This window comes from Orycteropus afer, unplaced genomic scaffold, assembly GCF_000298275.1.
Source record: "Orycteropus afer afer isolate SDZICR_OR568_19922 unplaced genomic scaffold, OryAfe1.0 scaffold00065, whole genome shotgun sequence".
Classification (NCBI taxonomy): domain Eukaryota; kingdom Metazoa; phylum Chordata; class Mammalia; order Tubulidentata; family Orycteropodidae; genus Orycteropus; species Orycteropus afer.
In genome coordinates, this window is record NW_006921652.1 from 2,775,113 (window position 1) to 2,787,809 (window position 12,697).

The 12,697-nt window shown below is 44.9% G+C and overlaps 1 protein-coding gene across 1 annotated transcript in view; it reads left to right on the forward strand.

Annotated features, from left to right (window-relative positions):
• The first annotated feature begins 5,540 nt into the window (after nucleotides 1-5,540).
• Nucleotides 5,541-12,697, forward strand: part of MEIS1 (Meis homeobox 1) — a 155,291-nt gene continuing 148,134 nt past the window's right edge. The window contains exons 1-6 of the mRNA XM_007940069.1: nucleotides 5,541-5,552; nucleotides 7,400-7,626; nucleotides 9,480-9,621; nucleotides 10,137-10,187; nucleotides 10,966-11,016; nucleotides 12,505-12,651. Coding sequence (XP_007938260.1) covers nucleotides 5,541-5,552; nucleotides 7,400-7,626; nucleotides 9,480-9,621; nucleotides 10,137-10,187; nucleotides 10,966-11,016; nucleotides 12,505-12,651 — 630 coding nt within the window. The remainder of the gene's footprint in view (nucleotides 5,553-7,399; nucleotides 7,627-9,479; nucleotides 9,622-10,136; nucleotides 10,188-10,965; nucleotides 11,017-12,504; nucleotides 12,652-12,697) is intronic.

Genomic DNA, 12,697 nt, shown 5'->3' on the forward strand with positions numbered 1-12,697 from the left:
TTAGCTTTTGCATTATCCTGTCAGAATATAGTGACTGAAGTATTCTCCCTGTGACAGTTGAAGATCCTAAATTGACCTCTCATTGGCTTCTGAACTGGACCCAGACATTCTTTGTTTTCTGAAGCAAAATGCAGTAAACAATCTCCAAGTCCTTATTGCCTAGATTGCTTTGGGGGCACTTGACTAACGTCCTTCCTAATCCCGTTAACCCCCTTTTATATCACCTAACCAGGTTTCTCCCTTTAATAGACTTCTAAATAGTTTATTTCACTTTTCTCAGGGTCATTCATTAGCTTTGACTTCTTGATACCTTTCTCATATCACATCCAGCTCTTATCTCCAAGCATTCCTCTATTATCTCTACTAGATTTAAAATCTATTTTCTTTAAACTGTCTTTCCCTCCTCTTACTTCTGTTTTTTTGAAATGCAAATGCTAATGTAGGGGTGAGATGCAGAGGATAAATGTTCTTGAAGTACAAGTCCCAAACCTACACGCCACAGGACAACCTGAAAAGCAATCACAACGTTTTAACAGGCATCTTAAAATTAGGTGGCAGATGATAAACCCTTATCATTCTGTGAACACAGCTGCCAAACTCGATTGATTAGCAGGCTTTTGTTTATTCTGGGCTGGCAAATACACACACATTTTACCTTAAGAGGTGCCTCTTTTATTTCTGAGGGTTTTTGAGCTGACTCATCTGTGTGAACTTTTGGGACAAAAGCTTAATTCAGATATAGGCCTTTCCACAGGCACAATTCCTTATAGGCGAACAGAAAGTTACAGGGAAGTTCTCTGAGAGGACTGTACCAACAGCCTAGAGGAGCTATGTGTGTATTAAATGCCTCCTTATAGGAGAGCAGAAACAATAAAAACCTGGGGCCCAACCTGCCTCTCTAGAATCTCTTTTCTCTATCTTTGGGAAGGTGCTCTGGAATATGAAGGATAAACAGAGTAGGGAAGGTCTGTGTCACCAGAGTTATGGGTAAGGGCCAGAAGAACCGTTCACCAAGCCAAGTTTTTTGTACATTAAATGCGCTATTGCCTTAAAAAGTAAAAAAGCAAGTACCTGAAACAAGGTACGGTAGGTGCCAACCCAGAATAGGCATAAATATCCGTGGTAGTTTATTAAGATACCTAAACCTGTCCCTTTACTTCTTCCTTTTAATAGATGATTAATTGCTGCCTTGCTAAGGGATTTTTTTTTTTTTTTATGGCTACTATACTGCAACTCTAAATATCCTCTGTGCAGTTTCTCTCAGCAAGCCCCAACTGTAATAACTGTTTGCTAATTGTAAAATCCTTATCCAGAATGAGGTTTGGGCAAACAATTTGTACTACTGTAATTACATTGTAAAAGTGTTTTTAGTCTAGTGATTGTTCAGACGTAATCTTATAAAGGCCTAGAAGTAGGCTTTGGTTCACAGTTATAAATGGAAAAGGGAGAAGGAGAGAGTGGTAGAAAGAAGACACTTTTCAAAACTCATAAGAGTTTATTTTAAGGCCACAAACTCACACTATCTCTTTCTCCAAAGAAAATCTTTGGGTAGTTAATTTATAAAGTCCATTTATAAGGTAATCTAAACAATCATAGTGAAAGCACACAATACTGCTTTGAAGTTTTGGCTTATGCTTAAAAAAAGAGTGACTTACCTGAACCTTCTTTTTTCATCTCTGCTGCAAAGTAAAACAACAACAAAATGAACCAGAAAGCAGCAATACAGAATAAATACTCAGTAGTGGAAAACAAAAAAACTAACTTAAAACAAAAAACTAACTTCCTCCAAATTTGAAAACGTGGGCACAGACTGAGCTAACTCCAAGGCCGATACCTATGCCTTTGCCAGAGAACCTGTGGATCTGTAATGACCACGGTCGAAGTTTCACAGTAAATTTCTCTCAGTCAGATTATACTTAGACCATTTTCCTTGCAGTTCGCTTAACACTTGTAAACGTAGATGTGCCCCTGTCGGTATTTGGTTTGACTCCCCTCTTCCCTCGCACCCCAACCCCAAGCCGCTCTGATGTCTTACGGGCCTGCAAAAGAGACAGTGCTCACACCCCCGCGAGCAACCTTCAGAAGGCGTTAGGGCTGGGGTTCCGGGATGGGATTGCAGGCTGCGGACCTAGCTTAGTCCTCACCGTAATAGGAAAAGGAGTGTGTTGCTTGGCCTAGCCAACGCAACTTCCCAAGAACTAAACAGAAAATCTCCTTCCTGGGATGGTGAGGTTCTACCTTGGCCTGAAATTCTGCTTCCAAGTTCACACTGGGGGGTCAAGCACGGATATAAAGGCTTTGCTTCTTCACCTGCGTTCCCTTGGCTTTGACACACGAGCTTGCTTTAACCCACAAGATGTACTGGTGTATATGTGCCAGAAGTGCAACACATGTATGGGATGAACAAAAGTAAAAGATCATAAAACTTGGAGGTCGGAGATAGAGAAGCAAATAATGAGGGATTCTGGAGATTTTTGTTTGTTTGTTTAAATCAGTCGTATTCTTTTCAGACAAAACGCATCTAAGGGCTTTTGGGGAACCGTGTGTAAGCCCTCAAGTCACACATGGGTCCAGTTTGGTGTCGGGGTGGAGGTGGTGCACAGGAGGCTGAGAAGGTTCAGCTGCTCGGCTTTATTGAAACGGTCCAGTATCGGGAAAACCTGGCGTTGATTCGTGAGAAATACTAAAAAAAAAAAAAAAAAAAAAAACAGATCCAGGGAGGTTGCGTGTGCTGGGTGGAACCTGATCCCAGATTTAGGTTCTGAGACTCTCCCTGTGCCCCTTCTCTTCCGAAGCTCACTCAACAGAAACTTCAGTCCTATCTCGCGCACGGATGCAAATTATCTTTTGCTCTGCGCATTAACAGTCAGATTCAATACATCTTAGAGCTCTCTCTACCTTTTCCAACATTCGCAACAGGAAGAGATCTACCTAATCTTTCTCAAAATTCTTCCTCCTACCTACTACACCCCCTTTGGGGTTAGAGTTTGATCCACAGCCAGCAGGGTGGAATGGGGGTGGGGGCGATGGGCGCGTGATGCTGACTTCTTTGGAGGAGTCAGTCTTTTGGCTATCCTCGGGGCGGGAATCGCGACAGGCAGTTTGCATTCCCGGCAGATCGAAGCTCCCTGCTGATCGATTATTTGATAATTGATTTTCCTGGTAGCCAATGCGCGGCCGCCTTGGCGGGGGCGCCTCCTGATTGGCCGAGCCCTCCTCCACGGCTGCCTACAGAGATTTGGGTGAGTTCATTTTCCAACAGACCGCAGGGGGAGTTTTCTGTGAGGTTTCAACTGGAGGGAGGAAACAAATCATACTCCGAGCCGTGCGAGCTGCGAGCCCTGCTCGGTGCTGTGAGGTTTCTAGCCTGCTCGTCGAGCTGCTGCCTCTGAGCCATCTCGGCAAATCAGAGCCGAAAGGGCAGCAAAATAAATACTAAAATAACACCAATACGCATAATAATAAAGGACTAGTTTAGAGTAAGAGAATAAAGAAAGAGATCATTTTTTAAGCCCAGAAAAAAGATATTTAAAGGGAGAAAGTTAAAACCGGTGGCTTGACTGGAGTCTCCGAGTTTCGTGTAGGAGCAGCTTTTTGTCTGAAATCTCGGCTCCAGTGATGGATTTCTTTTTCTCTGGCACCCGGAGTTTTCTCTGAGCAGGGTTGGGAACAGGAAAGCGAAAAGAAGAGAAGAAAGGCTGCTGGGGGCGGGGGGAGAGGAGGCTGACGCGGGAAGAGAGCTGGGGGCACCGGGCCCCTCCAGGCCCGAGCGCGGCGGAGGCCGGAGCCCCTCGGCTCCTCGAAGACAAAGGCGGCGCGGCCGCAGCCGGAGCTGAGCGCGCCGGCCCCTCTGCGCCGCGACCTGGGCGCACTGCCGCCTCGTTCGGAGCGGATCGGAGAAAGAGCCTCCCTCCTCTCGACTTCCCGACCCCGGCTACGCCCGCGAGCACTGGGTGCTCAGCGCCCGCTTCGGGTTTCGCTTTCTTGCGAACATAAATAGCTTCATGTTTGTAAACAGGCGCTGGGGGCACATTCCCTGCGCTCAGTTCATTGTTCCCTCCCTCCCTCTCTCACTTAGCTCAGGACGCCCGGGCTGGGGCTCGGGCCGCCGGGATGCCCAGACTCAAAGTGAGAAAATGCAAGCATTTCCCATGCAGGGGACCGGCATCCACCTCTGTCAGCAAAAAACTCTAAAAAGGGTCTGCAGAAAGCCAGAACCTTCTCCACCCCAGGTTCTCAGGACTCCTTAACACAGCCTTTCCCAGCTTTGCTCCTGCTTCTCCTTCTCTTCCACGCTCCGGGTTTGACTTTTCCCCTTGGGGTGTTTAGTTCTGAGAATCCAGCACTTTCTGCACCCTCTGCCCCGAACAATTTCGAGGAAAGACCCCAACAATTTCGAGGAAAGTCATTAAGTCTATGCGCACAACCCTGTGCAAAATAACTCCCGCTGCTGCATGCCTCGCGTTTATTCTCAATTTATTTCAAGAGAGTCCGCTTTAGGGAAAGAGTCTGGAGGGGGGGAGGGGGAAGAATATGGAAAATAAAGCCAATGGCCGGGTGCTGCTCCCCGCTGTTGTGTGTGTGTGTGCCCTGGATGTATGAGTGTTTGTGCCTGTGCGTGCTATTTAATGGAGCGCCTCTCTGCCTCTCCAGTGTGGCCAGAGCTCGCTTCGCGCACCCACCCCTGCCGAAGAGCCTACTTGCTGCAGCCCAATGCATTGTGTAAGACGCGACCTGTTATGGCCACCACTACTTCCGGGTTCTAGCATTCTGGTCGGAATCCACCTCTCCGCCTGTGCAACACACACTTTACACACGCACGGGGACTGCAAGCGGGCAGCATCGATCGTGGCTCCTTTAAGACAAACTCAGACAGACATTTTTTTTAACCCTCCTCCTCTAATCTCCCTCCAGTGCAGCAGTTGAAAAGACGGAGAGTGAGAGAGAAAGAGAAAGAGAGCGAGCGAAGAGAAAAACTGATTAGGAATTAGGACTGATTCAAAGAAAGAGAGCGCTAGGGCTTTGTGCATTTGAATATTAACATTTGAGGTGTTCTGACCAGAAGAAGACAGAGCGGATGATCATTCATTCACCACGTTGACAACCTCGCCTGTGATTGACAGCCGGAGTGGCAGAAAGCCATGAGATTTGGTAGTTGGGTCTGAGGGGCACTTTTTTTTTTTTTTTTTTCTTTTCCTAACTGATTTTTTTGGGGAGAGAGGAGAAGACCTGCTTTTCTTGCTTTCTTTTTATTTTCCTTTTTTCTTTCTTTCTTTTCCTTTTTTTTTTTTTTTTTTTGCCCCGCTGCTGTCTTGGAAACGGAGCGCTTTTATGCCCAGTGACTCGGGAGCTGTGCTTCAGGTCCCATAGACCGAAGATCTGGGACTGGTGGCTCACTTTGCTGGAGACGTTAAGGGATTTTTCGCCGTGCTTTTTTTTTTTTTTTTTTTTCCCGGGGAGTTTGCGTATTTGCTTCTTTTCACACTGGCCTTAAAGAGGATATATTAGAAGTTGAAGTAGGAAGGGAGCCAGGGAGGCCGATGGCGCAAAGGGTACGTATTAACAATTGTGGAACTCAAATGTGAGATGAAATTGAAATGTGGCTGAAAGACACTGCTAAAAAGTTTGCTTTTTTCTCTCTCTTTCTCTTTGAATGTGACTCCTAAAGCCGTGGCCTAAAGCTAGAGGATTTACTCAGTGCATTTGTAGACTTTATGTATGTTATGTATAATTGTTAATTCAAGTATTCAAGTTTTCTATCGATTCCTAACCAGTATCTATATAAATAAAAATGCAAGATCGAGAAATCAACCGTTAAAAACAAAAATAAAATAAAATAAATTAAAAGCTAGACACTTAATCTTACAATCTGAGCGTTCAGAGATCAGTTTAAAGCTATTTTAAAACTAAAATACGCTGCTGGAAACTTCTAATGTGTTACCGATTATACTCATCTTTGCTATTTCATTAGAAACATCTAACTTTTCAAAGCAAAGAACTTTGACACAATTTAGCAGAATTTGAATCAGAAAATATTCATCTTATAACAGTAATTTTCATTTGCATAGATTTTTATGCAAGGTAGTACTTTGAAAGTTTTTCTTTGCTAAGTCCTGTACTAATTGGATACTAAGCACATAGCTACTCACTTTAAAAATGCAATACTAATTTCCCCAATATTCCTATTTGAATGGAAATGTAGTGAGAGTAAAGTGAGACAATGACAATCCAACTGGGGTAGTTTCTTAAAAGAAAAGAGGTCCACAAAAAGCCTTCCTTGCATAATTTGTGTCCTGGCCCTCAAAGCCCTGTTTGCAAAAGAAAGTTACTAGGCTGACACATTTTTCTTTACTCCTTTGGTTCAGACAAATGTCAGCGTTCTTCCAAACTCCTTTCACACCTCTGGCTTTAAGGAGATGAAAGTGGCAATTCCTCTTTTCTTTGAAAATCATTTCACTCTCAGCACCTCCAAATCTTGGGGGAAGAACTGGCCTGGAATGAAACAATTAGAAATTCTAAATAGCTAAATTTTGCACACAAAATGCCAATCAATATGAAAGTTTTTCTGGAAGAGAAAGATAGCGTTTGTATGTGTGTTTGCTTTGAATTTACTTTCAACAGACTGAGTAACATTTGCCTCATTGACTTCTAGGATGGGGAGAAAGTTCATAGAGGAAAAGAAAGTATAATTAATTGCTTCAACTCTAGATTTTTCTTTAACTTTGGAGAGAAATTGCCCAATGTGTACATTCAGCTTTAATATACAGTGAAAGCTACCTTTGCTAAGTTCCACTTGTAAGGGGACAGTTTTGAATAATTTAGCAGAGTTTGTCTTGGAAAGCATAGGAAATGCAGTGTCTTGCAGGACTGCCTAACCTCACGCTGGCAGGGAAATAAAATGAGAAGCCTGTCTGAATTCACGTGCTTGGCATAGCTGTTCCCATCGTAACTTTTTTTTAAATTCCCCCTGATGTGAAGGGGCTGTGAAACTAGGCGGATTTGCTACACTGTCCTGGCACGTTTTATTATTGTAATTTTGAATTTCCTCCTCTAGAGACATGCACATTTTATCTTCCGCCCTCTGGGAGAATGACTCCCTTTCTTTCCTTCTTTCTTCCTTCCTTCCTTGCCAAAGGATCCTGAATTTCTGAACTAGTTGATAGGGATACAAGTTAGGGCAAGACCACAACCCCACCAAATCTCACAGAGAATTCTGGAATTTTCACTTTTAAAAATTATTTTTTAAATACGAAATCTCAACTTGAGAGATGCAAGGCCACCTTATTCCGGGTGGAAGGACCCAGCTGGACTGACATTATATAATAAGCTCCATGCCCTGCCGTTCCCCTTGTACCCGCCTGGCCTTCTGAACCTTGTTTATCTCCTATTTGTCATGCAGTACGACGATCTACCCCATTACGGGGGCATGGATGGAGTAGGCATCCCCTCCACGATGTATGGGGACCCGCATGCTGCCAGGTCCATGCAGCCGGTCCACCACCTGAACCACGGGCCTCCTCTGCATTCGCATCAGTACCCGCACACAGCTCACACCAACGCCATGGCCCCCAGCATGGGTTCCTCGGTCAATGACGCTTTAAAGAGAGATAAAGATGCCATTTATGGGTAGGTACAATGAGCAGCAGGTTAACTAGTTGAGATGCTATGCTTCCCTTGTTTCCCTATGCTGTCGGTAAGAGGAAAGCCGGAGCTTTCTGGATGGAGGTACATATTTGGAACTTTACATTCTCCTTGGGGGGAAAATTTGGGGAGGTAGTCGGCTAGCCCCGATGTCTCCATCTCCACACTCCCACCGCGCCCTCCCAGAGCTTTGCTCCACAGCCGCGGTGCCAGCAAAGGGGTCCCCGGGCGGGAGGAGTTGCTTAAAGGTCCCTCGGCCCCTCTCAGACTCAGGCTGGAGAGCTTATCAGGTTGGAGTCTTCGCTGTCTGGTGTTGGTTGGGAGAGCGTTAGGAGTTTCTAAATGCAGACGCCTTTGTGTTAGAAAGTTTTAGTTTAGGTAAAATCTTTTAAGCCACTGATTGTTCTGACTTGCTAAGTTTACTCAGCAACCACATGCTGGCTCTGCCACCGCACAATAAAATCAAGGAGGGCAGTTGCAGATCAGGCAAGGGGGAACATGTTTTGCATTTAGGAAGTTTGACCACCGACTTCAAGGAGTGAAGAGGGGCTCGCTCTGAAGTTTTACAGATATTAGGAAACTTCCAGCCGTTTCTGCACCTTATGTTCAAAGGCAAATCTGCAATATTTAGATAGAAGCGGATGCGGGGTGCTCTCGGACCACGGCTGTTTTCTGGCGGCTGTTTACACCGTGTTCTCCCAGGCCATTTGATTAGACCATGGACACTCCGCTTGATTTGCAAAATCCTTTGAAAGACACTTGTGCCTACTGTGTGCTGATGAATTCTGGGACCTTTGAAAACTTTGTAGCAACTTTTATTTCTATTCATTTCTTCTTTGGGAAAAAAAAAAAAAAAAAGTAACACTGGCCTTCTCCGGCTGAAAATCTTTCCGCTTTCTTTTCTGGTCCCTTGTACCATGGGGCTAGTTTAAATCCCAGCGTTCTCTCCGCAGCATTAACTGCAAATGGTTTAGGCTCCGGGACAGAACATTTGGGGAAGCTTTGAAAAGGACCCCAACTGTAAAACTCCCAGCTGGGTTGTGAGAGCTAATAAAAGACTTGAGACACCTACTTGGGCATTAGAAGCAGCATTTTTTCCCCTTCTTTCTTTTATGGGCTGAGATAAGCAACATCTAGGCCCCTAGCACTACCAGCTGTTTTGCCACTCCGCAGAGACAAAATGAAAGGCTTTACCGCAGGAACATTGGAAGTAACTTTCTTTTGGTGGCCTTGGAGTCATCAGTGAGGGGAGGGAAGTGTGCAGTGAATGAAGAAGGAGTCTCCCTACTCTGCGAGGGTCTTGGGGTCGAAATCGGTGGATGCAGCCCCCTGACAGGCGGTCCCGAAGCTCAGAGGTCCTTTCCCTAAGTTAGCTGAGCTCCTGACCCGAGATCCTCCGGGCCTCTGGCTTCGCGCGACCGCTTTCAAGTAACCTAATGGACCCAGCTTTCCCAACCCCTTATCCCCTCTCCTTTATTTTCTAGGTCCTAGTTGTGGAGTGGAGGGACTGAGGCTGGTTGGGGGTGGGAAACTTAATTCAAAATGGCTGCTGGAACCTCTTGGGTTTTATTCTTAGCAAATGTTACCAATTTCTCCAGCCAGAAATGCTGAACCGATCCTTAGATATGGTCCATAGCTCAGGCGCTCTGACTTCAGGGCCTTGGGAGGAAGGGGAGGTGAGCAGTCACCCGGGTGGGGGGAAGGGAAAAGAAAAAAGTAAATGTCAAAATCAGGGTAGGGGTCCCTGCCTATAGTTCCTCTGGCTATTTTTCTTGGGTGCCTTTTCCAGTGACTGGGGACTAACCATTGTGTTGTTTGTGACTTGTATTTTCTTGCAGACACCCCCTCTTCCCTCTCTTAGCACTGATTTTTGAGAAATGTGAATTAGCTACTTGTACCCCCCGCGAGCCGGGGGTGGCGGGCGGGGACGTCTGCTCGTCAGAATCATTCAATGAAGATATAGCCGTTTTCGCCAAACAGGTCAGCAAAATAAACGTTTAAAAAGAAAAAGAAAAAAGAGCGCCCCAACACCCAACACATTTTGCAAAGTAGCTAACAAAAATAGTCCACTCCAAGCCAGAAACATTTCACCTACCCTGAGATGTCCCTCCCATAGGAGTGTGTGTTTGCGGATTATGTTTAAATAACCGTATGCAATCCCACTCACCCAGGACAGCCTAACACAGAAAGCTCATTCAATAAAATAAAACGCAAACACCACGCGTAGTGGTTGCTTTGGATTTGGCGACCTGCTCAACGTCCTAAAGAATCCTTGCTACTAGAAGTAAGACTGAGAGAGCTCTGAGGCGTTTTCGGCTTAATTGATTCACGTTGAAGTGTTTCTGCGCTGGACGAACTCGGTGCCACCGAGCTCATCCCCGATGGTACTTGCTGCCCCCGACAGTGTAATGAGGCAAGAAACTAGGAGAAGCGACTAGATTTCAATTTTTCTTTCTTTTTTCCTCTCTCCTCTTCCCTTTCTCACTTGTATTTAGATTCGCGCAGAAAAACCTTTATTTTCTTCTAATCCAGAACTGGATAACTTGGTAAGAGCGGACCCCTTATCCTTCCCACCCCATCTCCCCACCCAGCACCCCCAGCTTTGCTTTGAGAGACCTGAGTTTCTAGACGGGTCTTCCCGTAGCTGCAAGTCGGCTGCCAATGTTTCTGTCCACGGACAAGTGGTCTGGGACAAGATCCCGGGGAAATAAATTCATCTCGAGAGGGGCCGGGCAAGCCGGCGCGGGGAAACGCGAGCTTTTGTTTTTTATGACAGCCGGGCTGCGTAGCTCTAATCAGCGCGGGGATTTATCTCTGGGCCTGTCAGCGTGTGTGCTTAAACTTTGCGGACTCCGCAGCCCTCAGAGTCGCGTCACAAGGGCAGCGACCAGGCCAGAGCCTCTAAACAACTAATTTTGCCTGAAAGGTGTGCGGCGAGCAGCAGGAAGTTTTAATGTGAGAAGCCACGATTTGGAATATTTTCTGTCCACCCCTTTCAAGGAAAAATAGAGTCCAGGGATGTGGCCCTTTGAGAGGGACCCCCCCTCTCAAAGAGAGGGACTGAGAGAGGGCAGAGTGGTGGAGGAGAGTGTTTATGATTCCCACTTAGATGCTTTGTTGTTGTTTTAGCTATTTTTTCTCCTTAAGAAATATAAACCTCTAGATGGTACCCAGTCTCTGCTATTAAGTTTTAGTGTTATTGCCATAAATCAAAATAACTCTGTTTACTGGGGGGGGAGATGGTGGGCTGGAGATCCTAGAGCTGTGACAGCCAATCTTCTGCAAACCAGGAATGGGGTGCTCATTCTTTTTGTATCTTTGCAGATGATTCAAGCCATACAAGTATTGAGGTTTCATCTGTTGGAATTAGAGAAGGTAATTTCTCTACCCCCTTACCTATTGTTTCTCGATCACTCCCAAAATACACACAGGGGAGGGTTCAGAATGGCTGAAGTTCAGGCTTCTGGGACATTTGCATAAATGTCTTTCTTTCTGGTAATTAGTGTCAAGGCCAATCTTAGCGTCCATTTCTCTTCCCAGTTTAATTACAATTTCAGCCACTAAAATCGGATCACAAATGCTCTAGACTTGTGTTCATTCTTAATACCTTGCTGGCTTTGTGTAAATAGTTGGAATTCTATGCACCCCAGTTGTTCTGAATGCTGTTGCAAGTTTGCTTCACAAGTTATACCTATATGTTCTGGTCTCTTCCTCTTCCTCCTCTTCTTTGCTACCTCTGAAAGGGAAAAAAAGTTTTGTTTAGTTTAGTGAGTTTCTGGAAGACAGTCTGAGAGCAGCGGCAGGTCAGGCACAGAGGAGAGGCTGAGGGGGAGGAGGAGCAAGCGGGGAGTCTGGAGGAGGTGGTGGGGGAGGGACAGTAAACGTTTTGCAGAGACAAAGCAGAGTTGATAGTTGTGTCAATTTCTTGAATCTGTGAATCCTGCACACACCCCACCTTCATACTCAAGGAAGAGGGTGTGGGATAACGTGATTTTGCTAGCTGTTCTATAAATCTCAGCAATAAAAACTTAATGCATTGTAATTCAAACTAACATTAAATTTCAAGCACTCTGGGATTTCTTGTGAAATTTTGCATGTCAATGATGCCTGGGGCCTGTAAGAGACCTTTCCACTTACACCTAAGTATTTTGAGGCCTTTTTTTTTCCCCCTAAAAAAAAAAAAAATCAATTTGATACGTTGTTCTGGCTGTAGGTTTTTTGGCATCACAGGTATTGGCACTTTGATTTCCTCCTCCTTCTTCTCCTTCACCTTCTCTTCTCCTTCTCCTTCTCCTTCTTCTTCTTATCTCTCTCTCTCTCTTTTTGTTTCTTAAAGATAGTATCCTATTATATGCTCCTTATGGATAGAAATCCCAGTTACAAATGTTATAGGAACTTGAGTTGTCAGACAACTATGCGACCACAGTATTGGCTATGTATGAATGTATGTGTGTATGTGTGTGTATATGTATATATATCTTTGCATTTTTTCCTTAGATAATTTGGAAAAGGGTTTATGATAAAGGAACTGGATGAAATAAAATAGTTTACCTTAAAAGTCACCCACGCAGGTCACCTCTCTAATGGCCACAGCCCCGGGAGCAGATGAATTTAACACGGGTGTTGAATATGTTGTAGCCTGTGAATCATCTTGTCACTGTCAATTTTCTGGGATATCTCTATTTTGCAAGAAAAGAAAGTTATTCCTAATTCTGGATGCGTATGGGGGTCTCTAGAGGACAATTGCCCTGTGTTTCCTCTATTTGGAAGTTTGGATCTCACAAGGGGGTGGGTTGCACTTGTCAATGTCATTTATGCACTCCTGATTATATTTCCATTTTTTTTATTTCTGTCATAATGTAGGTACACGAATTATGTGACAATTTCTGCCACCGGTATATTAGCTGTTTGAAAGGGAAAATGCCTATCGATTTGGTGATAGACGATAGAGAAGGAGGATCAAAATCAGACAGTGAAGATATAACAAGATCAGCAAATCTAACCGACCAGGTATGCGCTTTTCAATCCTCAAAATCCCTGGGGGGAAAAAATCTGT